The sequence below is a fragment of the Trichoderma citrinoviride genome (genome assembly GCF_003025115.1).
Source record: "Trichoderma citrinoviride strain TUCIM 6016 unplaced genomic scaffold BBK36scaffold_4, whole genome shotgun sequence".
Lineage (NCBI taxonomy): Eukaryota > Fungi > Ascomycota > Sordariomycetes > Hypocreales > Hypocreaceae > Trichoderma > Trichoderma citrinoviride.
The window spans coordinates 1,760,184-1,786,309 of NW_020194712.1; the positions used below are offsets into that span (position 1 = coordinate 1,760,184).

The 26,126-nt window shown below is 54.1% G+C and overlaps 5 protein-coding genes across 5 annotated transcripts in view; 3 read left to right on the forward strand and 2 right to left on the reverse strand.

Annotated features, from left to right (window-relative positions):
* Window positions 1–1,626: 1,626 nt before the first annotated feature.
* Window positions 1,627–4,042, forward strand: BBK36DRAFT_50403 (glycoside hydrolase family 55 protein; the record flags this gene model as incomplete). The annotated part of the gene is made up of 4 exons (XM_024898174.1): window positions 1,627–1,917; window positions 1,983–3,191; window positions 3,369–3,795; window positions 3,870–4,042. 4 exons carry the CDS (start codon window positions 1,627–1,629, stop codon window positions 4,040–4,042), a joined length of 2,100 nt encoding a protein of 699 aa, XP_024751629.1.
* A 2,352-nt stretch (window positions 4,043–6,394) lies between these two features.
* Window positions 6,395–9,138, reverse strand: BBK36DRAFT_1157978 (hypothetical protein; the record flags this gene model as incomplete). The annotated part of the gene is made up of 3 exons (XM_024894062.1): window positions 6,395–8,319; window positions 8,413–8,643; window positions 8,718–9,138. 3 exons carry the CDS (start codon window positions 9,136–9,138, stop codon window positions 6,395–6,397), a joined length of 2,577 nt encoding a protein of 858 aa, XP_024751630.1.
* Window positions 9,139–10,221: 1,083 nt separating this feature from the next.
* BBK36DRAFT_1114577 (RNA-binding domain-containing protein) lies at window positions 10,222–13,051 on the reverse strand (the record flags this gene model as incomplete). The annotated part of the gene is made up of 3 exons (XM_024890048.1): window positions 10,222–11,718; window positions 11,950–12,753; window positions 12,821–13,051. 3 exons carry the CDS (start codon window positions 13,049–13,051, stop codon window positions 10,222–10,224), a joined length of 2,532 nt encoding a protein of 843 aa, XP_024751631.1.
* A 3,361-nt stretch (window positions 13,052–16,412) lies between these two features.
* BBK36DRAFT_1157980 (hypothetical protein) lies at window positions 16,413–17,168 on the forward strand (the record flags this gene model as incomplete). The annotated part of the gene is made up of 7 exons (XM_024894063.1): window positions 16,413–16,461; window positions 16,526–16,548; window positions 16,605–16,638; window positions 16,723–16,757; window positions 16,812–16,838; window positions 16,914–16,983; window positions 17,104–17,168. 7 exons carry the CDS (start codon window positions 16,413–16,415, stop codon window positions 17,166–17,168), a joined length of 303 nt encoding a protein of 100 aa, XP_024751632.1.
* An 8,744-nt stretch (window positions 17,169–25,912) lies between these two features.
* BBK36DRAFT_1195567 (hypothetical protein) overlaps window positions 25,913–26,126 on the forward strand; it is a gene marked incomplete at both ends in the record, with an annotated part of 875 nt that continues 661 nt past the window's right edge. The window contains one exon of the mRNA XM_024896901.1: window positions 25,913–25,943. Coding sequence (XP_024751633.1) covers window positions 25,913–25,943 — 31 coding nt within the window. The remainder of the gene's footprint in view (window positions 25,944–26,126) is intronic.

The window sequence follows — 26,126 nt, forward strand, 5'->3', positions numbered from 1 at the left end:
ATACTATGTATGCACAGGCAGACGAGGCTAACTAGAGTTGAGATACCAATGCAGCCCACGGTTCAGGGCAATTCAAGCTTGCTGTCAACCCATCTTCCCCATCACGATCCCACTCAGTGCCTGTTGATCCATCACAAGATGGCAGCCAACTTCAGGTACACAAAGGAGCTCGCAATGCGACTCTGTCACTCAACCCCCAGACGGCTCCAAACGTGCCCATGAACCTCCCCCAATCAATCATGCCCGTCTGTCCCTCTCATCATCCGCAGCCAGTCTCGGATAGGAAGCTGGGCTGAAAAAGGACCGGGGCCTCCGCAGGCTAGAGACAGTCGGCGTTTGCTTGGCAGCTCCGTTCCCTTCCCTCTTCCCTTTACATACAACTACTACTACATGTACTATAGAGTACTGGTACTACTCGTACTGCGAATACTCGTAGTCTTATGTGCCTTGAACCCTTGCTGGCAAGGTTACATTCTTGCAACTCTATCTTTATTCTTACTTTTAGTCACCATCACCCGGCTTCTCATCTCGGCAGGTTCCATTCCACCAATCGCCAGCATCGACATAGGCTATTCGATGCTCGCTAGCGAGCTCACGCGTTGCTGGCTTCTTTCTTGGCTCTTTATGCTGCAGCCTGTCTTGAGCTCATCGTCACGACATCTTGTGTTCTAGACCTGTCTCTAGGACGAGGTGAGCGCGTTGCCTCTGGACTCGCGTATGTAGATGCTCTCTTACAACCTCCTGGCTGATTTGTTAGATCTTGTCCATCAAGTCAGATAAAGCTCGTCGATCAGATAGGAAGACGAATCAAGGAAGTTTTGTATATCATCGTAGCCACCGGGTTCATGGTCCTCATATCCGACAAGAGGTGAGAGATGGTAGTTGAATCTTTCACGCGTCCTAGCGACTCACGTTTTGGCATGGATAGTCCCAGCACGGTCATAACCATGATTAGAATGAACATAAGCATATCAACATCCTTGACTGGAGCAACAAAGTTGGAATGAATTATATATTATCGTTCAGACAGGTGCCTTAGTTCCTGCAACCCTCAGCAGCCACCAACCCGCTGGCGGTCCAGACACTTCCAGTCCTAAGCAGCTGCCCGTCTTGAACCCTTGCCAACCTCCATCAAATCAGAGACTTGACAACGCAACTCTCGCAAGGTTCCCCCCATATTGCGTGGAAACCCGGATCTCAGCTCTAGACTCGCCTCCGCTGAGTAAATATTCGTCCATGCTTCAATATTGCCATTACCTCAGTGGGGTTGAGCGCAGGGCCCCCGCATAGCTTCTTTCTCCCCGATCCCTGGCGCTGGGTATGACTTTGTCGTGATTCCAAAATCTACCCTCCCAGAGACTACACCTCGCCTGTTGCTGCCTTTTTTGAGCAGCGGTGCTTACGCCGTACACTCGCTCTAGATCCGGGCCGAATGGCAGACACGCTCGATGCGAAGGGGTGGGCTGATGCTGGGCGAGGCCACGATGAACCATGGACGAAGCATAGACGGAGGTGAGATCGGACTCGGACGCGGCGCGGAACCCGTTCACCTATAAAGAGGCGAATGCCTCGCTTTTCGAGGTTGCTTCTTCGACGATCGTCCCTCTTCATCGACCACCGGCAAACATGTTGAAGCTCACGGCCATCGTTGCGCTCCTGCTGGGCGCGGCGTCTGCCTCGCCCACTCCCAGCCCTCCTGCCAGCGATGAGGGCATCACCAAGCGTGCCACCAGCTTCTGGTACCCCAACATGGACCACGTGAACGCTCCCCGCGGCTACGCCCCTGACCTCGACGGCAACTACAACTATCAGGTCTACCAGACCGTCAACCCAGGAGACGGAGCTGCTCTGCAGCGGGCCATTACCAGCGATGGCAGCGGCTCTCGCCACCCCCAGTGGCTCGCATCGCAGCCAAGAGTATGAACATGCTTAACACGCATAAGAGGGCGTGTTGCAATAGACGACTGACGTTCAATCTTCAGGTTGTGTACATTCCCCCCGGAACATACACCCTCACCCAGACGCTGAGATTCAACACCGACACAGTGTTGATGGGCGATGCCACCAACCCTCCCATCATCAAGGCCGCTGCCGGCTTCTCGGGCGACCAGACGCTCATCAGCGGCCAGGACCCGACCACCAACGAAAAGGGAGAGCTCTCCTTCGCCGTGTCCCTCAAGAACGTCATCCTCGACACGACCGCGATCCCCGGCGGCAACCAGTTCACCGCCCTCTGGTGGGGAGTCGCCCAGGCCGCCCAGCTGCAGAACGTCAAGATCACCATGGCTTACTCTCAGAACGGCAACGGCCACACGGGCATCCGGATGGGACGCGGCTCCACGCTCGGCCTTGCCGACGTCCGCGTGGAGCACGGCCAGAACGGCATCTGGGTGGACGGCCACCAGCAGGCTGCCTTCCACAACATCTACTTCTTCCAGAACACCGTCGGCATGCTCATCAGCGGCGGCAACACCTTCAGCATCTTCTCGTCCACGTTCGACACGTGCGGAACGGGCATTTCCAACACGGGCGGTGCTCCTTGGATCGCCCTGGTGGACGCCAAGTCCATCAATTCCGGCGTGACTTTCACGACAACGGGATACCCTTCCTTTCTGATTGAGAACCTGACCAAGGACACGACCTCGCCCGTTGTTGTTGCTCGTGGATCAACTCTCGTCGGAGCTTCCTCCCACATCAACACCTATTCCTATGGAAACACGGTTGGGAGGAACCCCATCTATGGCGATGTGACATCGCAGAACACGAGACCTGGCGCCCTGGCCCCTGGTGGAAGATACCCGTATGTCGCGCCGCCGACATACTCTGATGTCCCCGTCTCTGGCTTCTTGAACGTCAAAGACCCTGCGCAGAACGGAAACAGAGTCGTCAAGGGTGACAACACCATTGACGAATCGGCCACGCTGAATGCGATCCTGGCCCTGGCCGCCAGCCAGAACAAGATCGCCTACTTCCCCTTTGGAAAGTACCGGGTCGACAGCACCCTCTTCATCCCTCCGGGGTCTCGCATCGTGGGCGAGGGCTGGGCCACCATCACCGGCAACGGCCAGTTCTTCAAGAACGAGAACAGCCCGCAGCCCGTCGTCGCCGTCGGCCGCCCCGGCGACGTCGGCGTCGCGCAGATCCAGGACATGCGCTTCACCGTTTCCGACGTCCTCCCCGGCGCCATCGTCGTCCAGTTCAACATGGCCGGCAACCCGGGCGACGTTGCGCTCTGGAACTCGCTCATCACCGTCGGCGGCACCCGCGGCGCCTCCGCCCTCACCAGCGCCTGCACGAACCCCGGCAACGAGTGCAAGGGCGCCTTCCTGGGCATCCACATCACCAAGAACTCGTCGGCCTACATCCAGAACGTCTGGAACTGGGTGGCGGACCACATCGCCGAGAACTTCAGCGGCGGCTCCTCCATCGCGGGCAAGGGCGGCGTCCTCGTCGAGAGCTCCAAGGCGACGTGGCTGTACGCGCTGGGCAGCGAGCACTGGTGGCTGTACCAGCTCAACCTGCACAACGCCAACAACGTCGTCGTCTCGCTGCTCCAGTCCGAGACCAACTACGAGCAGGGCTCCAACACCCAGCAGATCGCCCCCGCCCCCTGGGTCGCCAACGTGGGCACCTACGGCGATCCCGACTTTTCGTGGTGCAACGGCGGCGACAAGTTCTGCAGGATGGGATACGGAAACTACATCAACGGCGGTTCCAACATATATACGTATGCCTCTGCCTCGTGGGCCTTCTACAGCGGTCCCGGACAGGGCTGTGGGCAGTATCAGTGCCAGCGTAAGTTGAATATACCCTCACACTGAGCAATTCTTGTTTCTTTCTGTTCCTTTTGCTGACAATGAGGCGAATAGAAACCATGCACTGGATTGCCAGCACACCCAGTAACCTCCAAGCCTTTGGAATCTGCTCCAAGGATTCCGTCAACACGCTGCGTCTCGGAGACGGCACGTTGATCAACACGGCCAACGGCTTCACTGGCTCGTGGCCGGGAGGCGGTGGTGATGTCGGCCGTTATACCGTTTAGACTTGCGTCAGAGAGATTGACATGGGATGATGTGAATCGAGTGTCTATGGAGATGGCTACGTACTGCGCTCGATTGTATATAAATTATGGGCAGTTCACTGTTGATATGAGGACTCCAAGTACATATATCTACCTGACGATGCTATGCCAAGAGAAGAGATTTCTCTTGGCTGTGACACTTGCGCAGCTAGCTAAACAGCATGGCCATACTACCAGCTATTGCCCGCAATAACGACCATACTAGGAGAAAGAGGAGATCGCTTCGCATCTCGACTCTTCATCATGAGATAACATACTCATGTATATGATCTCTGCAACGATAGTGTAGCCTGCCATTAGGCAGACACATGGCACTTCACCAAGCAGCGAGCACTCAAATCCACATGTTAAATTCCCAGTTCAATCAAACAGTCCCTCCATCCCGAAGCTGATATTCACCCACCTCTTCAGATGACAAACCTCCGCTCTTCGAAAGAAACAGGCTATCTCAATGGTATACTCTGTATAATACCTAGTCAATGTCAATCAGGTATCCCGCAAAAACAAGCACAATACAAACCAAAACACTCCTTCAATCCCCTTTAGCAAAAATCCTCATCCTTCAATTCCAATACCGCACCCAATAATACATACCTCTCTTCCCTCCCCCCTCCTCATTCATTCCCTCTCTCTCTTCTCCTTCCAAAAGGGCATCTCCCAAATAAAGGAATGGACCCAAAAGCTCGGGAATCCATTATCCTCTAGTATATATATTCCTGCCAAAAACCACTTTACGCGGGTTCCCCCTTTTTTTCAATATACGCGCCTCCTTTCTCCTCTCCTCTCTCCCTTGAGAACTACATACTAGCATTACCTCTCTCACATGATTCTACAGTAAAATCAAAGTCTTCCCCCGCTGCTTCTGAGACACTCCTTCACCCAAGAAACCCGAACATCAAAGAAATCCCGTGAATTAACCTCTCCCTTTTCTTCCCTTTTTCTTCCCAACACCCCTCCCCCCCCTTCCTTTTCCTTTTCCCAACTCTCCACAATTTCCAGTCAGGTGGTGTGGTTGTTGGGCCTCGCTTTTCCGACCTTTTTCGTCTGCCTCGGTCTGAGCGTCACTCTCTTCTCTCTCTTTCTTCCTTTGCCTCTCCGTCTCCCTTATCTATCACATCTGACATCTTTCCATCTCGTACACCAACGCAAAGGCACTGTATCTTGCGTCTTTCGTACTCCATAAAGCTACCACTAGCACTGCTGTAAGTGCGCGGGACAGATCGAGCCTAAGATCCAACCAACAACCCACATCTCAAAACGCACGTCCTGCCGCAAACGGCCACCCCCATCCACTCATCACCTTTTGACTCCAGTCTTATGCAGTACTTTATCTCAACAAGGAGAAGTGGGCCAGAGTCCGATCTGGCTTTGCCCGTTTCCCTCTCGGTCCGGCGGCAATCGATCCAGCCTCGTCCGTCTTACTTACTACCTTAACATGTACATACATACATACACACATACAGTAGCAAAAGTGTACCGTATGCAATCTTTCCTTTTTGCGCTCTTTTGTTTTTTATTAGTCTCAGAATACGATGTATACATGAATCATGGATCCGAGAATGACCAGCGAAAAACTTCCACGCTCGTGCAGCCACAGATGCAAATCATCTGTCACTTTTTTTTTCTCTCTCTCTTTTTCCAAGAAACAAGGAAACAAGTAGAACCTTTTGTTTCCGTCTGTGTCACTGCCAAGGTTGACTGACTTGATCCCGTGTGATTGATTGATTGATTCCCCCCCCGTCCAAGCTCCGTGTACATAGTATGTCATCCTGTCAAACAAAGCCTCACTTTACACTGCACTTCGCCTCTTGTTGCCTCCCATCCCTCTCATCGAATCACGTCACATAGATTGAAAGAAAGAAAAAAAATAAGCGTAAACTTGCTCGCGGCAAGCAGTTTCAGGCTTTATTGCTTGTTATCTGTTGTTTTCCTAAAAATATGCCCAGAAAGAGAAAGAAAGAAAGGAAAACTCTTCAACCAACGCCCCCCTTCTCCTCTTTGCCCCCCCGGCCACTTCCAAGCATCTCTCTCACACAAGACAGACAAGACATGATTGCAAAAACGCCGCGTTTGCGCCAGTTCCCTCCTCCAATCACTGTGTTTCCTGGGTATATGGCAACTCTTCATGTGATTTCTTTTTTCTTTTTGTTCCATTTCTTCAGTGTGCCAGCCGTAGATCATTACCCAAATGCAAAGATATAGAGAGAAGAAGAAGAAAGACAAAAGTGCCACCCCCAGCCCAAAACCCCGTGTGTATCTATCTTTGCAAAGCCCCCCGTAGTCCCCCAGTCCCATGATCCCGCATCTGAACTACTACCACGCCCCCGGAAGAGGCACATGTGTATTGTTCATCGAAGGCTCCGTCCGCCTCCTCTTCATAGCCCTAGGGCTGTTGTCATCGTGCTCGCCCCCGACCGCAGAGCCTGGCATGTCCCATTGGCTGGGGTTCCAGAGCACCGAATGGTCACTGGGCTCCGCCTTTGGCAGCGTCGACGCAGTGGCAGCCGCCCATTCGCCGCCCGCGGACGTCGCAGAGGATGGGCCGGGCCAGGCATCGAGAGGCGCCATGTCCCACCCCTGGATCGCGGCCGTGTCGTCGTAGACCAGCTGCGTGGCCAGATCCAACGGGGGTGCCGTGGTCGCGGCGAGATACTGCGTTGTCGTCATGGGCTTCATGTCCGCGAAGCCTGCCTGGCCGCCCTCAAAGTACGAGGGCCCGTGAGCCAACGCCAGGGAGTGCGAGTGCGAGTGCGAGCGCTCATTCGCCGCGCCGCCCACGGCCGCGCCGCTCACTGTTGGCAGGTAGCTGTTCACCGGGTCAAAGCTCCCACCCGCATAGGGGCCATGCATGGTCGCCGTCGGCGGTGGTGTGGCCAGCCCTGTCGGAAAGTCAAACACGGTCATGTTTGTCTGAACCGGGGGCACCTGCGCGCCGTTTGCCCAGGCCGAGCTCAGATTCTCGTTCATGATGCCCGCGAGCTGCTGGCTCACACTGGGCGTCGGCGACATGACGGCGTCCCTGGGCACGGCGGAGGACGAGGACGAGGATGAGGGGTACACGAGCGCCTTTTGTTGGTGATATCGCGACATGGGGTCGTTGATGGTGAGCCAGCGCCACGAGGTGCCCGACGGCTTGAACACGGGGCTGTACTTGTACCACTGGTTCGTGGTGTTGAAGCGCCAGAAGATAATGGCCTGCCTCTTCCACTGTGTCGAGTCGGGCGCCCGCGACCACAGCTCCTGGTACATGGCCACCTTGCAGATGAGGTCGCTGCCCGTTGGCTCGCGGCGGCTCCACGAGGCGGCATCGCCCTCGTCCTCCGATCTCTTTCGCTTACTGCCGGCCCTCTCCAGATCGTGCTGCTTCTTGGTCTCGTGGCGCTTCTCCCGCTTCCGCTGATGCTCCACGTCAGGATACTGCACGGCCGTGCTCAGGATGCTGGCCCACTCGACCGCAGGGAAGGGCACGTGGATGTCCTGCCGGGGCCGCATGTGGCAATTGCAGTCGTTCATCTTGGAGTCGTTGCAGCCCCGGTGGTGGATGCCGCTCTCGTTGGTGTAGACGCCGCGCTTCGAGTCGTCGCCGTAAAGCTCGTCCGGTCGCGTCAATCGGGTGACGCACTTCCAGTGGTGCTGCTGCAGCTCCGGCTGCGTGATGGCCACCTCAACAAAGCCCGTGAGCTCGGATCCCGAGGGGAACTTTGCGTGCTCGTGCAGCTCCAGCGTCGAGCAAACCTCGAGCAGCAGGCACTCCTCGTCGCGCGTGGGCAGGTCCAGCGTCGCGTACATGGCCGGCGCGTCCTTCTGCCATCGCCGGGTCACCGTCTTGAGGCATGCTGACGTCGCCCGGTCCAGCGCCCGTGTGTACTCGTGCAGCAGCACGTCCTTGCCCAGGGCATCGGGAAAGTCGTCGCAGTTGGTGTACTTGTTCAGGTGAGGAAACGAAGCTTGGTCCAGGGGCGTGTTGTTTGCGTCGTAGGCCACGTCGTCCCGGATTTTAATCTCTGCCGAAGACACATAGATCTCGCACGTCTTGGGCCGCACCGTGATAAGCCCTTGCAGTGACAACAGCTGCGTGAAGTACTCGTAGTTGGGCCGCACTTCGGGCACGCGGCCCTCAGCCAACGCCGTCAGGATGGGGTTGGACTTGAACGACTCCTGCTCTTCTTCATCGTAATAATCGTCAGAGTTGGTGGATCCGGGTTCCTTTTTCTCTTCTGAAGGAAAAAGAAAGTGAACTGCAGCAGAATTCCAAGCAGTCAGTACCAGGTAGACCTCTTTCGACAGGCGGGTAGGGGGGGCGGGGGGGAAGAGTAAGAGTGTGAACTAACAGCATCGGAGGTCTTCGAAAAACTTCTTGACAACCTGCATGTGGCTGGACACTTGTTTGCGTCCCATCTGCTCGATGCTGTCATTGCTGTTGTCAATGCGGAAGATTTCTTTGTCCCCGAGCAGCGCCACGCAGATGACGAAGATGTACTCGCTGATGAGCATGTTTCGGCCATGGAGCTTTCCCCCCATGGAGAACTTGCGCCGGCCCATGTGAGGCATGAGCAGCACGGCTGGGTTACACAAACTTTGGTCAGCTTCCTGAGGCAATAGATACACACAAACAGGGTAATTTGCAAGAACTCACAGTCGACAAAGGCATCTTCAAGCTCGGGTCGACGCCAGACGCCGCCCTTGTCCTTTTGAGTGTCCTTGTGAGCTTGTCGGTTGCGGTACTGCTTAAAGGCTGGCCAGTAATAGAGAGGGTTGATGTCCTGACGGCTCTTGCGAACTTGTCGGGGCTGGTGGCGGGGAGTCTGCAGCCTGGAGTAGAAGACCTCGATGGACTGTGACGGGACGATATGAGTCGGGATGGTCGGTGGCAGCGAGGACACCGGAGTCTGGTAACACGGGATGTTGCTGTTGAAGCTGTGTGCTTGGGCGTTGCCGGCCGCCTCCCGCAGAGGCTGTCTGCCTCCGTGAACGTTCCGTCTTGCATCGACGTACTCTGGTGCATGTGGGATGACCTGTGAGGGGAGGACCGGCCTCGGCTGGTAGAGGGAAGCCATGATAGAATATAGACAGGCGTCAAAGAAAAGAGAGCGTGAGGCAAGGAATGCCCGAACAGGATATGTTCACACACAACTCAGATCCAAGCCCAAAGAGATGAGAGCTTTCGGTCACACAAAGCAAGCATACACACAGCCCACAGTCTTGATGAAGAAAAGATGTCTGCAGAGCCTGATGGACAAGAAATGTGGAAAGGAATTTGAGGCGTGGAATGGTGGGATAACGTACGCTTTGTACGAGGCAAAGAGCGGCCATTGGAACGGGTCATGTCTTCCTAAAGGAGAGCCCGATAGCATATAAACTCGAGACTCGGGAGGATATGGACACGGCCAACGGATTGTATTGACAAAGGGGACGACGGGGGTGGTTAGCAGCTCGTCCTCGCGGCCCCTCCTACCCAAGATACATGTGCATGGCTGCGGAGCTATCAAGATTTGGTTCCGTCTGCAAGAGAGTATCTCAGATGGGACAGGGAAGCTGGCGCCGGCGGGGGTGGGAACTCGACCCAGGCATCGGCAACTCTACGTTCAGAAGACTATTTCCAGCAGCCAATGAAGCACAGCTGGCTCGCCCACCAGCACATGGCAGCGTGAGGCCCGTTACGAGGGCGTTTTGCGCAGGGCATGCAAGGGAGTCTGAAGGCGGGGCCCAGGACGCCATGGTCTCACCCACCCTCTCCCCAGAGACAAGCCCACCACACATGTCGTCGTCTTGGGCGCGGATTTTCCAAGGCATGTGGAACGAGATTAATATCAGACAGTGGCCCTTGGGCGTCGCGAGGCCTGAATTCTTGTCGAGATCCACGCCAGCTGATGGTGACCCCACGCCAACATCGACGTTGTCATCGTCGTCCCGTGGGAGGAGGGTCGTTGCAGAAGTTCGACATTGGACACCCCTCCCCTTGCCAAGGGATCATCAGATGTTGCTGGGGGGGTGAGTAGTACTAGAAAGCGATATATGCTCAATAGAGCGGCCGGCCTAAGGGGTACAGCTCAGCCTTGTCAGTGTAACACAAGCGGCCAGAGAATATAGTCCTTTCTTCCTTTAGTTCTTCCATGCTCCGGTTTCCATTTTTCTTTACCTCAAGCCTCAAGTTCATCCTCGTCATTGCCAATAGTAACCTTTTTCCTCCCTCCTCCAGTAAGCTGCTGAAGGGCCATTTTATTGGCCTGCCCTCCAACCTTGCGTTGCATCTTCTCGATCTCTTCCTCGGCATCGACAGCCTCGGCGGCGGCAAAGTCTAATACCAGTCGCCGGCCGAGCAAGTGGGTATCTTTCAATGCATTTAGTGCATTCTCTGCCTCTCGAGGGGTTACGAAATCTGCGAATGCAAACCCTCTTGCGGTATAGTCCGCCTTCTTTGGAACGCGGACAGATCGCAGTTGCCCATAAGTACCGAAGAGAGTGCGGATGTCTTTCTTGGTGGCTTGGAAAGGCAAGTTCTTGATCACGATCTTGGTCCTCGTAGCCGCAGCCTTCTTGGCTGCATCCTCGCGCCGCCTCTCCTCGGCAGCGTCGTGACCCCTGTGTGAGGCTTTGACACCCAGCGCGTGGCCATCCAAGACGTAGCCATCCATGGCCTTGAGCGCCGCCTGGGCCTGCTCCTTGGATCGAAATTCTACGAAGCCAAAGCCCATGCTGAGTGTCTGACCAGGCCTCTTGGGGTCTATTTTTGTCTTGACACGAGCCGAGACGAATCCGTCAAGTGGCTCAAAGATTTCAGCCAGCCGGTTGGTCGTTGTGGCAAAGTTTAAATTGCGGACAAAGAGCGAAGCGGTTTCCGCAGGCTCGTCGGCCTTATCGCCGCTCGCCAGTAATTCGTCGACGCTCAGTTTTTGGACCCCAGTGCGCTGCTCCACAAGCGGCCTAGCCTGATCCTGGGCCGCGTCCTGCTTGAAGAGATCGACCGGGGCCTTCTCCAGGAAGAGGACGCTGTCCTTGACTCGCCGGTACGCCATCTTGCCAAATGCGGCCTTTGCGTGATTCAGCTGCGCGAACTGGACGATGGCAATTGTGCCGGCGGGCGGCATCAGCACTCTGAGAACCGGGCCGCACTCCTCAAACATCTTCCGGAGTTCTTCCATGGTTGTGCCGTATGGAAAGTTCTTCACCAGGATCGACGTGCCACCGCGCTTGTGCGATTTGAAGGCGTCCAGGTCCACGCCGTTCGAAGCAAAATAGGCCTTGGTCTCCTGGATGACGGTCGTTTCGGCGATAGCTTGCTTGACGGCCGCATCGGCAGATGTGGGATCGAGCACTTCGGACTTGGAGACACCCAGGCGTGCGGCAACGGAGGCGTTGACGGCGTCCTGGCTCATGTACAACGAATTCCAGTTGAACACGCTCGTTGCTGCCTCGGCCTTCTTGCGTATCATGTTTTGCTTCTTCAGGGGTAATTTCGACATTCCAAACTCGTCCAGATTCTGCTTCTTGGCTTCCGCAGGAATGATGTGTAGGATGCGCCCCTGGAAAGTTACCCCATCAAGAGCTTGGAATGCATTCACGGCGTCAGACGAATTGTCAAACAACACCAGCGCAAATCCCTTGCCAACTCCTGAAGCATTGGTCGGCAGATGTACCTGACTAAGTTAGCCACTGCAGCTATGAGAACAGATCGCAAAGTTGTCTTGATGAATGGTAAAGCAGGATATCAGATAGTCGAAGCATCTACTAAAATAATCGCCCAGGTTCTCATCATATGCCGTAGCATAAGATGTCCCTATCTTGGGGTTCATCATGTTTCCTGTGTTTGTGTTTTTTTGCAGAAACAGGGGGGTGGGAAGACGGAACAAGGAAAAGTATTAGCTCACCTCCTGTAGAGTGCCGAATTTCCCAAACTCTTGATGGAGATCTTCTTCTGTTGTAGTGTAAGGGAGATTTCGAACGAAGAGCCGAGACGTCCGTGTGATTGTGGCAACCGCATCATCCGCTCCGGGACCTTCTGCTCCCTTGCCATCTGCCTCTTCAGGCGCATCTTCCTCAGTAGCATCGCGAGGAGAAGGCGGGGCGTCACCATCATCCTCATCATCTCGCACGACAGTCTCAGCCTCCACTGCTGGCTCTGTGGGTCGTGGAAGGTCCTCAGGATCCACGAGATCCAGTAACCTGTTTGTGCGTGATCTGAGCCAGTCATCATCTGTCGCCGCAGCATCCAGTGGGGGAGGCTTCTCGGCCTCTTGGGGTTTCACATCGTCGGCCACAACCCCTTCCGCCACAGGCAGAGCACCCTGATCCGACGTCTCCTTTGAAGGTCGTTGGTTCGTCACCAGACTTCGACTCGTCTCAGATGACTCCAATTTCCGCAGCTTTTCCTTCTTCTTCGGTATCTGCTCATATTCGTCGTCACTCTCGCCCTCTGGAACAAGGACATCTCCACCCGTGGCAAGTCCTGTCATATCGGCGTCAGGATTTGTCTCATCGGCGAGGACACCCTCCTTGCCCGTCTTCATCACGCGGAGAAACTCCCGCAGCTTGGGGTCAGATTCGTCCAGGTCCTCTCGCTTGCGCTTCTTAGAGCTACCCTCATCGTCCTGATGTGGACGCTGAGTGTTGCTCGCCACAGGTTGACCGGAATGGACTGATCGCTGGCTCTTGTTAAGGGCCGGGTCTGAGATCTATCATTCCATCAGAAAACGCCCATGTTGTGTAGATATCAAGGCAGGGATCACAAGAGGCACCTACCGGCTTTGCTGGTTCGACCGAGATCTTAGACATGCGAATGTACGACTTGTTGAAGTACTTGACGGCCCCTGAAGCATCCTGAGGCGTTTTATAGCCGACATAGCCAATGCGCCGCTGAGGGATGAGCTTCACATCAGTGATCTCGCGGTTCTTGGCCGAAAAGTGCTTCCGGAATTCCGCCTCCGTGATGGTAGGCGGAAGGCCCTTCACAAAGATTCTGGTTGTCTCCATATTTGCAATACGGCCAGTTATTGTGAGGAGCAATTGCAGAGTCGTCAGCCTGCAGGCATGCTTGGCGATGTTGGTGCTTTTTGAAGCTTGAACTTGAGGAAAACAAGGGAGGAAAAAGTTGGTCCAGAAAGTTGGGACGTCGATATTTTCGAAGCTTGGATAGTGGGGCTCGCAAAGAAATTTGTACGGCCCGTGCATTTCACCGAACACCGTGCCAGCCCCACAAATCTGCCGACAATTGGAGAGAGAGGCCTACCCTAGACTAGGTAGATCTTAGAAGCAGAAGGTCAATTTCTGCAATCTACCATGGTGAGGTAGAAAAGATCGACTGGTATCAGGGCCAATGGTGAATGCTTGAGACTTTTTATGCATACATTGAGCGATGCTCGACTGGGAAACAAAATGCGTTTGGTGTCAGCATTATAAAGTCCAAAGACTGCACGGGTCCGCAAATATCCTCCCCCCCAACTCCTCAGTATAGACTCCAGAGAATCCACAATGGCACAGCTGGAAAAGCTGTTTCCTGGCAGCTGCCAGATTCTCTATATGCACTGGAGAACAAACTACAACCCAATAATCAATAAGATTGACTTATGACATGTTGGATCATGTCGAGAGCCTATTAAGACGCAGACGTAGACCTTATATAGGCCCTTCAAGTCACGGATAGACTGTTGAAACGAGAAGCAAGCACTGGGTATATCACCTCTGTAGTCTTGATGTATCAACCGCGAGTATTACTACCTACTCCACTGAGGTGAGAAGTGTCATTTCAGGAACGGTACACGTATGAGAGTGAGGTCCGGTTGGCGAAAGCAACTACCCAAGGGAGTCGAGCCAGAGCTCCTTGATACATTACCCTGGTGGGAGATCTGCTCAGCACTACCATACATCTACCAAATATCACCAACAATAGAGTCTCTTGCAATACAACGTATAACGTAGCAACAATATCCACAATGATTGGTGTTATTATCGTATGTCGTCGCTACATGTTTTGAAGAAGTGTGCAACGTGAAGCTACTTAGAGCCGGAGCTGCACGGATGTGCTATCATTCTTGTTTCCCTTGCGGTCATAGATACAGTGGAACTTGAAGTGGGAAGCGCATTCTCGTGTCTGTCGGGACATCGTGACCTTCCTCACTTGTTTTACCTCCGCTGGCTATATTCCCTACCATTCGCGAGGACCTATACTAGCACACGCATATCGTTCTCACCAACATTGCTTGAAGTAACTTCGCATTTCAGAGAGATCAATGAGCTCTTTAAACCCCCATTAGATGCTATGATAGAGCCATTTGGAATCCTTGTAATATAAGCGATAGGCATGTTTGCTCGCTTATAGCATCATGCTTCCTTCAAAAAGTAATATCGTACATTCATTCGTAACATGATCTCGTATTGACCCTCATGACAGGTGCAGGCTCTAACGGAGAAGTGCATCATTCACCGAGATGAGATGCCAGGAGATAGTTCCTCACCTGACATGCACGCTTGTCCTACAAAGTGGCAGGCTTCTCACCGACCGCACGAACAGGAAGCCGTCGAAACAAGGTTAAACAGACCAGGAGAAGCGACTTATCTTGGTGTACCCTCCGACCTTGACACTGATCTGCAAAATTACCTGACAACATTGTCAACTCAGCACTAGACAGCGTGCCTATCTACCTATGTTGCCGCGTACCATCAGGGAGAGATTCGGGTACGATTGTGGGTTCGACATACATCCACGGCTAGAACCAGATGAGAAAATCAAGCGACTCTATAAGCAGTTTCTGGACGGGCTTCTCAATCCTGGCATGAGTTCGTCAATCTCTGTCGAAACGACCCCACTAGACTCTTGATGGAACGGTGCCCAATCATGTCCAGCAATCCTGATTATTGCAACTACTTCCTGCACTTCAGTCCAAGAGTCGATGCTATTCTGGCATCGTGTCGGGAGCTACGCTGTCGACAGACCGTCCAAATCGCAACAAAGCACTTTGGCAACAGGGTACATTCTTGGCATGGTCTTTTCAAGATTAACCCCAGGTAGAGATGAGAGGCAAAATAAGGCATACATTCCGATTATTGATAGCTCCTCTGTGTTGGAAACTGCAAGTGAAGTGCCGTATTTCTTCAGATGATCCAGTCTTCTCGCCCCATCTCCCAGCGTGGCATCTAAAGCTGGAATCTCAATTGGAGTTATGGATTTTGAAGAAGAGAAGATTTGGAAATTGTGACTTTCGAATCGAATCCAATGTGGCCGCCTTGTTTGTTGAGGGCTGTTCACCCTTGCATGGAGCAGCATCTCTGTACCGAAAGCCATCGTCCCGTGAGAGTATTACCGCCCATGGGAGCATAATTGGCCGAGACTTTCTGGTCAGTGATACCAGCCTAGTAGCAAGGTCAAAGCCTCAAACGTAGAACAAGCAAGGCTGGATTCGAAACATGACTTGGTGATGATACTGTCCAAGCCATCGGTTGAGCATATCATTGCTGTGGGGTACGGGTACGTGATGTGCAACCAGGCTCAAGAGCTCGGCGAGGAGCCGTGTCAGTCAATGGCTATTTCTCATGAAATTCTATCAAAAGACTTCTTATCTTCAGCTTGCTGTTGAGGACTCTGCCGCCTGTGAACATCTTTGTCCAGTTGACGGTTGAGACTCCGAGCTGTGGTACGAATTACTTATGCTACCAGGCTCCCACAACGACACCATATGAAGGCATTCGAGCAAACCACTCCTGAAGGAGTAGAGAAAAGGGAATGGCTCACGCCCAGATTGGCCATCAAACTCAATAAATTTCCAAAACCAATCGAGCTTCATTTCATCCAGCCCTGTATTCAATTCCTTGGCATGACCTGGAAGCTCCCGAGTGCCGAACGAGCCTTGTACTTGCACTTCAGGCACTGATAGGCCTGCCCCGCCAAATGGCTGGGCCCCCCTAACTGCAAGTGCCTGAGCGGTACCTCCACCGCAGTGCATGGCTCGTGCGTCGCCCCGGTTCGTACCTTACTGTGCTACCTAGCCCGTGATTCTGTCAACCTCCAAGCAAGTTGGAAGCTCGTACGTTTAAGGAGACGCGAAAGCTCAGCCCTGCACAAGCACGTTTTGCGCAAGCGACCACCCCCGATACCGCACGAAACGATCCCAGCGCGACGACCAGCTGCGAATCAAGCTTTGAACGACGATATTCTCGAGGGTAAGCGCTCTTGATTCCGCAGCGTCTGTTGGTTGGCGCTGTCGCAAGGGGAGGTGGAAGGAGATGGAAACTGCAGCGCCGTCACACAACATTTGCTAACGAGCCTGTCTTCCATAGCGAAGCCGCGTCGAGACTCCATTCACCAAACGAGCAAGAACCCATACATCCACCAGACAACATGGCGGACAAGCCGGCAGACGTCGCAGCGGCGCGGGAGAAGCTTGAGGGTGAGTCGCAAACCCACACCAACCAACCGTTTCAGGGGACGACTGACTGACGCTGGCATCGCAGCGCAGATCAAATCCGCAGACATGGTGAGGCCACTCCGAACGACGACGGCGCGCAGCGATCGAGCTAACGAAAACGAAAGACGGATGATATGCAGCAGGAGTGCATAGAAGTTGGTACGTTGTATTCTACAACCCCTGCAACTGAAGGGGATGGAGAGCCACAAGGCAGAACCGGAAGCTGATGGAAGAACACTATAGCTCAGGAGGCCATGGCAAAGTTTACGATTGAGAAGGTATGCTTCAGACGCAGTTTTGCTACCCTGAACGAGAACTGACCGGCATGATAGGACATTGCGCAGCACATCAAGCGAACGGTTAGCCAACCTGCTCGAGCCATTGGCCACCCCGTATGCGAGACGACATTCTACTAACCACAGAAAGCAATACAGTTTGACGAGCGAAAGGGCCCGACCTGGCACTGCATTGTTGGCCGTAATTTTGGCAGCTTCGTAACTCACGGTACGTGGACGACCGCCGCTGCAAACGCTCAAAGCCTGGACACCTCCATGCCAAGGCCCCAGCAAGCTAGTTTTTGCAGCCGAACACGCGATGCATCTGGCTAACATGAGGTATCTATAGAAACCAAGCACTTCATATACTTCTACCTCGGCCACTGCGCGATCCTGCTCTTCAAGACTCAGTAAATTTCGGGGCGGACGGCTCAGGGGATAGATTGTGTCACAGTTGCGGGAGCTGCAGGCCACGGTTTGTTGCTATTGGAGACGTGGAAGGGGCGTCATGAATAAAGGGGAGTGCTTCACGCACACTTTGCGGCTTCCTATTCAGATTTGAAATCATCATTGGGTGTATTGTTCATAATAGAGATAACCTGTGTTCTCATACCATTTCTTGGTGCTTGACTTGCAGTTTGAACACTCTGCGTCATGTCGTGGGCTTTGTAAGTTCATCGCGCCAGCAAGCAACCCAATTCACAGGAGAAGTACCAACCGAGCGTCAATTGATACAACAGCAGTGAAAAGCAAAGGAGAAGAAAGAAGGACTCAAATTCACTCTGAAAGTGCCTATATCCTAAGGAACCTAGCATTTGCAAGAAACTCGGATTAATTTCAGAGGTACCATTCGGGTTGCATCGGACATGAGAAATGTCTCGTGTTCCGCTGAATGTCCGGCTTCACCTGTTCTCAGAGACGTTTCCCGCTAACATGTTGTGACATGCTAAACGGTCGTTGCATTTTTCGGGACGCGGGATAGAGCAACAACGAAGGAATAGAAGCCAGAGTTTTAATCCGCAAGAGGTACGGAATTTGACAACTCTCCCAAGCTCCGAGTCGTTAGGTAGCACTTCGTATAACATACCGAGGCAGTTATCGCTGAAACCCCAACGAACCATACAAAACGGGAGGGGGGAAAAAGAGATGATGTGGCCAAGCAAGCTTCTGCCACCTCTACCTACCTACCTAACCGCTTCACTCGCCCAGACCAGGCCCCAAGACAAAGGACGCAATCGACATCCATGTCTGGGACCAAACGGCAGCCCCGAAGAGTCCATGTCGTTTTGAACGGGAAAAGGCAACCTAGGCTCGCGCAGCCGCCGTTCATGCAGCCAAAAGAGAAAACTTCCAAGGTTCATCCTCTTCCTCGAGCCCAATTTCTCCGCGCCGCTAAACACGCACGCAGGCAGAAGCTCCTGGACGTGCTGCCCGTTCAAGCACACGCAAGCTGTCGAGATTTCATGCCAACAATGGGCGAATTGTCTTGCCATCTATGAAGAGGAAGGTGAACACACGGTTTGGAAGGCCACCTCTCGCTCTTATTTAATACAAGGCCAACCAGCACGATGAGTACTGGACCAATCCTTTCCTACCATTCCCCCGTCTTTCATCCCCCCCTTCTGTCTTCCTCTCCCCGTTTTCCTTGTCCCTTATCTCCTCTGAGCTATTCTCCGTGCGTCCAAGGGACGCCTAGGAAAGGCATGGGAACTGCGTCAACACATTTTTCATCAAATGGGTCGAGTCAGCCCGCCTGGCCGTGTAACGATGAAATCCGCCACCGCTCGATTGATAATTCTTTTCCTTTCTGTTTATCACACGTTGACAGCTCACTAGCCGCTACACTGCAAGGGGGCCAAAGGAGAAAAAGAAACGACAGAGCATGCGTGTACATGGATCGACTAGACCATACTATCAACGTTTCCTCCTCCCACAGCAGCTCGCTTCAAACCGAGGGACCCACGATCTTCCGCACACGTCAAAATTGACCGAAGTTGCATCCGAGAAAAAAGCGAGAAAAAAGAAAGGAAAGAAAAAAAGTCGCAATAGGCACAAGCATGGGGTAGCTCGGGCTTTGTTTTCTTCGCGAAGCAGGCTGTCCGGGGGTGGCTATCCCGAAGCAGCACGGAGGACGGTGCAAGGCTCCTCGTTTGGACGGCCGTGCATTGCATGTACATACATGCTATTACGGAGCCCTCCGTGCTGGCCCTGAGCTACCTACTGATTCCCCACACTCTGTTTATCCGCTCAGGGTATGCATGGCCAAGTCTTCAAGCGGCTGGATCAAGCAAGCTGTGCCCTCTCTGCCCTCGGCATGTGTGTAACGTGCCCAGACGTTGGTTCAAGCAACGTCCACGGGCGGAGTTGTGCCCGATACATGAAGCCTTGCAAGACACGAGCAAACAGATACACTTCGTGTGAACCTGTCAAGACAAGATAACGAGACAGCTGCCAGCCTTCGCTTGCACGACAAGGTGCTTCCCGCTATCCAGATACCGGAGCATTCGCTCACGTTGCTGCACGTACAAGCAGTACAGTGGTTGGGGGAAGCATGTCTCGGATGAAGGCTCGTGGGAGGGGCCTTGTGCCACACCGCATTCGCAGGTCTGCACATCATCGCCGGGTCAAGGGTGGGTTACTGTATCGAGGGCTGATATTACTCTTGGGAGCAGATTCTTGTCGGCAAGGCATGGGATGGATGTGACGGCGTACCGCATCCAGCTCACGCAGACCTTTTGTGTGAGCTGTATGTAACAGCACCTCCTTGCTTCTCAGTCACGCCACCAGAAATAACACACACGCGCATGTGCATTCTGGGTATAATATCAGAGCGTGTCCTCTGTACTGCTGAGCTGAAAGCCCTCAGCTCACCCAGAACCCTACAGGAAGGCCGGCTGCGACGTACGATGAATTCATGGGCACCGTTCCATGAGTTGCCTCGGAGTTCCCCCGACCATCCCGTGGGCTCGATATATTCAGCAGGCGTCTCGCCCGGGATCATCGACTGATTGTGCCCGTTCGGAGTACATACGCACATGCATGTATGCACTCTGTTATTAACGTGAGAAAATGGCAACGAAAGCCCTTTATTGCTTCTCCTCTTCTTCTTATGCTTCCGTGAGAAAAACGACACAGTCCTCCAACGCACACGCCCCCCTCCGCTTATAGGGCCGCATATCATGCGGCCGCCTTACATGGCCTGCCTGCCTGCTGCTGTTGTATCCCGTACGCTTTTGCACAAATCAAGACTCTGACAATTTTTGACACAGGCCTCAGTTTTTTCACTTTGCATGCGCCGGTCGAGTCAGAGTTAATGAGGGCAGAGGAGAGGGGGATCGGGGTTATCACTTCCCTTCTGAGGAGGAGGAGGAGAAGGTAGGGGAGGGAATAGGCACCTCTGCATGCGAGCAAGACTGTGGCAATAACGCCATGAAGTCGTATCACGCAACTGCTGAGCTGTGCTCTCTCTCCCTCACTCTCGCTCCCTCTATTCCTCACACTCTCTCTCCATCCTCTATGCTGTCAGCCATGTCGATTCTCCCAAGGTCCGGAGCCGCTCACAAACGGAAGACACTGCACCAGATGGAGCACATTTACTCGTGCTTCTGCCTTGCCGCCGATGAATCGCAGCCGGCCATCCAGGAGGGCACGAGCAATCAGGGCTTACAGGGCCATCTCATCGTTCGCCCGCCACCAAGGGGCCCCGGGATTGGAGGAGAGAGAGGAAGTGGGCAATTGCATGAGTGGATCGCGGCTTGCGGTTTTCATTCTTCTCCTCCTTCTGTCTGTCAATTCTTTTTTTTCGCCACCAACTCTCCCCTGTTTGACTCCGTATCTGTCCTTCTCTTCATCCCCCGGCTGCAGAGACCCTCTTGCCATGATTCTCCGGCTTGATGGACACATGCTGCATAGGGGTTGTTACACGAGGCAAAAAGCAACAGAGGAACACGCCAGTCTAGCTGCTTGTTTGGAAGTGCTACGAAGCACTACCTTACATTATGCCTGCCGAACATGGGCTGACTTGCTGATGGTACCTACCAGGACGTATATTTGAGGCCATTGGGAATGTCAGGGCACTTCCCGTTCCCATTCCCATTCCCATCCCCAGACGAGTGCACTGCCTGATGCCCGTGTCGAGGCTGCAGCAAGGCCATTCTGTGTCTTATTAATGGCTCACCCGTTAGTCATGATCCTTTTCGGCAGCCCGCAGGTACCAGGTATCGTCTTGTCTGAGTTCCGATAGGTCAGATCCAGCGATTGCCCAGGTGCTAACTTGATCCCTGCCTGGCCGCTGGCATGGGCCCTTTTGACGTAGTAGTGGCAGGTGCGGCAGGTAGGAGTACCTGGGTGCGCGTGCGAAGTAAGGTGCAGTGGGAAGTATCCTGGACCTGTCACGACTGGGATGCCAATGGAATGGAAGTCGATGTGATCGCCAGGTAAGGTACGAAGCACGGTACCTGCCTCACTCTTCACATGCTGTTATCGTTGCGGAGGTACATGCCGTAGTCCGTACCTGCCATCAACTGAACTTGAACTACAGGTAAGTACTAAGGTAGAAGCTGGCCCTCGCCATGTCGCGCGGCCTGAATTCACTTCCTCTCTTCCCCCTTCGAGACGTGGAGAACGAGGCCAGCGATGCATGTTCGTACCGCCTAATCCCAGCTGCCGAGTGATTATCCTGGCGTTTCGAGGCGGCAGAAGCAAGGGCAGGACAGCGAGAGGCTGCCGTTGGCCTACTGGTACGAAGTAGCGACTGCCGGCCTCTGACCGGTGCAGTAGTCACGAGAGGTCCGTCCTGTAAGTCTGGTCAAAGGCGCGCGTCTCCTCCGTTGGGAACATCGACAACTTGCGAGTGATCGCCATCATGGTCTAACCTCTGATCAGGCCCAGAGAGCCTATCTTCCTCGCTTCCATCTCATCGCCGTGCCCAGGTCGCTGGGACCAACGGCCGGATCCGAAACGGCAGCGACTGGCGCTTCAACCGGCTCATTGGCGCCCTGTCCAAGTAGTACGATACTTCCCAGTCAGGTACGTAGAGACCATGACGCTTTTGCCAACCAAAAGGACCGGCTATGCAGAGAGTGGCGCTACGGAGCAAAGGGACTTTGCTGTCCCAACTTCACCTAGCAAAATCCTACATACCTACTGGAAGAAGGAATAGTATTGGGACAAAGTACGAAACTAGCGGAACCCTTGAGCGCACACGAGCGAGTGGTGTTTCGGCCAGGCCAAGAGCTGCCTTGTCCTGTGCGATTGTCGAATCACAAAGCCCGGACGGCGATCCGCCCACCAGTTACGGTTCTGTACCAGGTGCTAGAGCGAGGTGTCAACCCCCTTTTGCTCGATTGCCATGCTGTTTTTAGCATCCACATCACACAGATCACACTGGATACCTTACCTTGGAGCAAATGGTACAAGTATCTTCCCGGGTTTCGCAGCAGGCGCGACGGATCTTTACCCCAGACCAAAGTGCCATCCAGCGTGGGTGGCGTCTCCTCCTGGTGGTTCCTGGCCGAAAGGCTTGACGACGTCGGCTTTTGCATCACCGATTGGCATGGAAACCACGTCAAAAGGAACCGCTGCCGAAAGTGGCCCCTCCAGTCTCGGTACTACTACTACCTGCTGCAACTACAAGCTCTACTGCCAATTACTGTAATACTGCTACCAGCAGCTACTACTATGGTACCTAATCTGCACTGCTGCTAGTACAGCTTGTTTATACGCCTGGTCCTACCTCTACCGGGCACGCAGCGGGACTTCCGTCATTTACTACCTTACCCCATCGTCGTCCACTGGTTCGAGTGGCATACCCGGACAGTACCTACCAGTACCAGTACAACAGAATCCTCGTACCACTACCTTACTTGCAAGCCTTCTGCGTCAGCCCTCGGGCCCTCGTGCATGTGAGGATGGTTGAGGGTGTCACTCTCCAAGTGTTACGGGATTGCACAGAACCCGGGATACAGGTGTCCAAGCCACGGAGCTCGAGTACTTTGCAATTGGCACCTCGGGGGGCAGCTTCGACGACTCGTTCGCTGCGCGTGTTTGCTTAATATCAACCGGCGGCATTGCCAGCTCATCGTTGCATGCGGCCTTTTAACCCCCCTCACAAAAAGAGACTTTAAAGAGGGTCAAAGGGTCCGAGGGCGTCTGCCTCATCTTGGCTGCCTTGCCCCTCCTCTCCGCAGATCCGTCCAATCAATCGGGCCATCTTCACCGTAACTGTCACTGATGGTTCTCTGTCAAGTCTGGAACCTTGTGTGCGTTCGACAACGACACGCCGTGTCAGGTCGAGACATGCACGGGAGAATCCGTCTTTCTTACGAAGCGCCACGAGATACAAGGTACGAAGCATGTGAGCAACGCCTGATTTGCTGATTTTGCTCGTACAGGCACAAGCAGCATTATATGTATGTTGCAGCTCGAGAAGCCGCCAGCTGCCAGTGGTTCTTCGCAGCCGGGGTCACCTTGCGTCCAATTCGAGTCCACCAAGTCGCCAGTCCAGCTACTGCAACGCTAAGGAGATTAGACCTCACAAGTGCTCTGGAGCACTAAAACTCTGAAGGCTCTTGGGTCTGCTCACTTCCATGCAAGTGGTTGCAGCTTCGCGCCTCTTCACCGACGTCTGGAGCCCCAGCGAGACGTGCTCCATCCTGCCTCGGCCTGCAATCCGAGCAGCTTTGGAGAGTGGCCTCCGCTTATAGGCGTCTCTCCACGGCCAGGACTTCTGATGCCCTGCCAGCTGCCCAAATGTAGTTGGGCGGTGGTCTTGTCTTGGTGCCAAACAGTCGACGCAAAGGAGATGCTAATGCTCTCTCTTTCTTTGCTGCTATTATGGTACATACAGATGGTACAGATGAAGCAGGGCAAGGCCCGCGTTACGTATGTGTGACGGCCCATCCCAAGGCTTTGAGCCCACGCATTTCCCCCTACCGACGATCGAGGGCCACCGCTGGCTAAACCGGAGGGACCAATCCAGACAAACGATCGCGAGCTGACCACCAATATCCTGGCATGAGAACGCAAATTAAACGGGACTGCCTAGTATGAATGCCCGCCAAGCAGTGCGATTCCTTCGTCCGCATGTTCTATGCATGCACACTACAATTATAACGGGCTGCTCCACGGCCGCGATGTATTCACAGGCTGCGGTATCGACCGGCTTGATCTTACCATTGGGTAGTCACGGTGAACATACATACATACAGTCAGTACAAGTACATACGCCATGTCCCGACGACACTCAAAGATATGCACAGGGCGATATCTGTGGGAGTCTGCTGTGCATTAGCGGCCGCCAAAGCATAGATCTCGGAGGGATACTCTGGGTAATGACGGTTGCCGAGAGATACGTCTTCTCCCAGCTTCATGGCGTTGTTATTGTGGCTGGGCTGGGCTTCTCCGGCTAATCAGCATTCACCTGCTCGCTGCTCTTGATCATCAACGTTTGGATACGCTGGCATTTCTGTAGCGTTTGGTGATTTGGCAAAAGGGATCGTCAAGGCTCTCACTTGGTCTCTTCACACACATCTTTTACCCTTCTTGCCACCACCGTGTTGGCCGATCCAGGACGAGCGAGGAGGAGCCCTTGCCCATGTTTGCCGTTGATGATTTCTGGCTGTCGATTGATTAATCGTTCGTGCGACCTCAGTTGAGCATGGCCGAAGCGCCAACCTATGGGTCCCGCCGCAGAGGGACAGGGGATTGGGCGCCTAGAGAAGCGACCCTTCCGGCGGCCAGAACGGCCGACATGCTACATGTACAGGCAGGAAGATGATTGCAGCGGCACGGACAAATGGGGACGACTCGAGAAGGCCAGGAAGGTCATGGACGACTCAAGTATTACTTCTCCTAAAGTATTAGGTGGACAGCCCTTGACCGGAGAACCAAAGAGAAACCCAGGCCATCGGTCTGCTTTGGTGCCGGCTCACCCAAGGTGGCCCCGGCCTTCTCGCACTTGTACCTCACCACAGCTACTATTACGACTCGTCCGCATCCCTGGGGCGAAAAAGCTTCGAGACGGGGAGACAACCATGGACAGTAACGGTTAGGCAGTGCGTCTTGTCTGGCACCGGAGTGCACAAGTACTGTACACTTGTGGTGGAGCGGCGTACCTAGTCCCCAGCGGTTTGCAAAATTCACTGGCGATGGGAGCTGCCAACACATCAACGATGGGGTCACACTCTTTCCAAGAGCCGCATCTCTCTGCTCGCACGCATCAACCTCCCATCCGCGTCTGCGTCTCTCCAGACACCCCTCGGGCCCCGCGCTAGGGACGACGTCTGCAATCAAGCCCACATGTCTCGCCAAAGGACCGGCTCATGCTCCTGCGACAGGGCCCGTGGGCTGCGTGGTAACGGAGCATCAGGACAGCGGCATACTACCACATGCATCCAGACAGACGGCCAGACAGACAGCCACACACTCCATGTGCATGCCCAGATGCTGCTACACACATCCATCGAAGCATTGCCCGTAGAGGCCTGTCCCTCGACAGGGCCTCCTCCTGCTGCTTGTGGCCCCCATGCCAGCTTCCGACTGCTGGGAGGGCCGACATGATGCTGCTTGTACATACATACACACACACGCAGCCAGCGGCAGATTCTCACATCCCGCGTACGGGGTACACGCGCGCGCATACATCCCTCGCCGCTTGATCTTGTCTCCCGCCGCTGCTGCTACCGGAGCGGTGCGCCTGGCCTCCGTCTCGGCCGTCCTCGTGCTCCACCTTGGAATTGGCCAGCTTCTGTTCTTGAACTTGTTTCGTTTCCGCCTTCTCCTCCGCCGAAGCCCGCTTCTTGTTCGATTTGTTCTTAACCCCTTCGTCTCCCCTTCAGTTTCCGCCGGGGGGCCTCTGCTTGTAGCTTTCCCACCAACCTGGATCCCGCCCTCGGTTACACCTCGAACTCGTTTCAACCTTTAGAGTTTTGCTCACCCTCACTCTACCTCACCCTCTCTGCCTCTTCCCCCAAGGGTTGCCACCCAGACTACACGCCAATTCCTCTCCAACTCACTCGCACACACTCGCATATCTGCGGCAGCGGCCTCTGGGCTTTGTTCCACTTTTATTTTTGCCCACCGGGGACAAAATTTCGTTTCCTGAAGCCAATTCCTCTCTTCGTTTTCTCCCTCGTTACCCATTGACACCTTCCGCAACCATGGGTGGCTTCTACATGCAGTACCTTGAGAGTAAGTTGATCAATTGAGCTCTTCGTGTGCTTTTGTTTACTTCACGGCCGATGGATACTATACCGACAGCCCCGAAATCTCGTGTGGGGGTGGCGTATGAGATTTGGGGGAGGGGGGGAAATAAATCAAGTCAAGCCTTGCGCGCGGCCACCACGGCGACCTTGGCGGCCAGAAAGGCTGGCT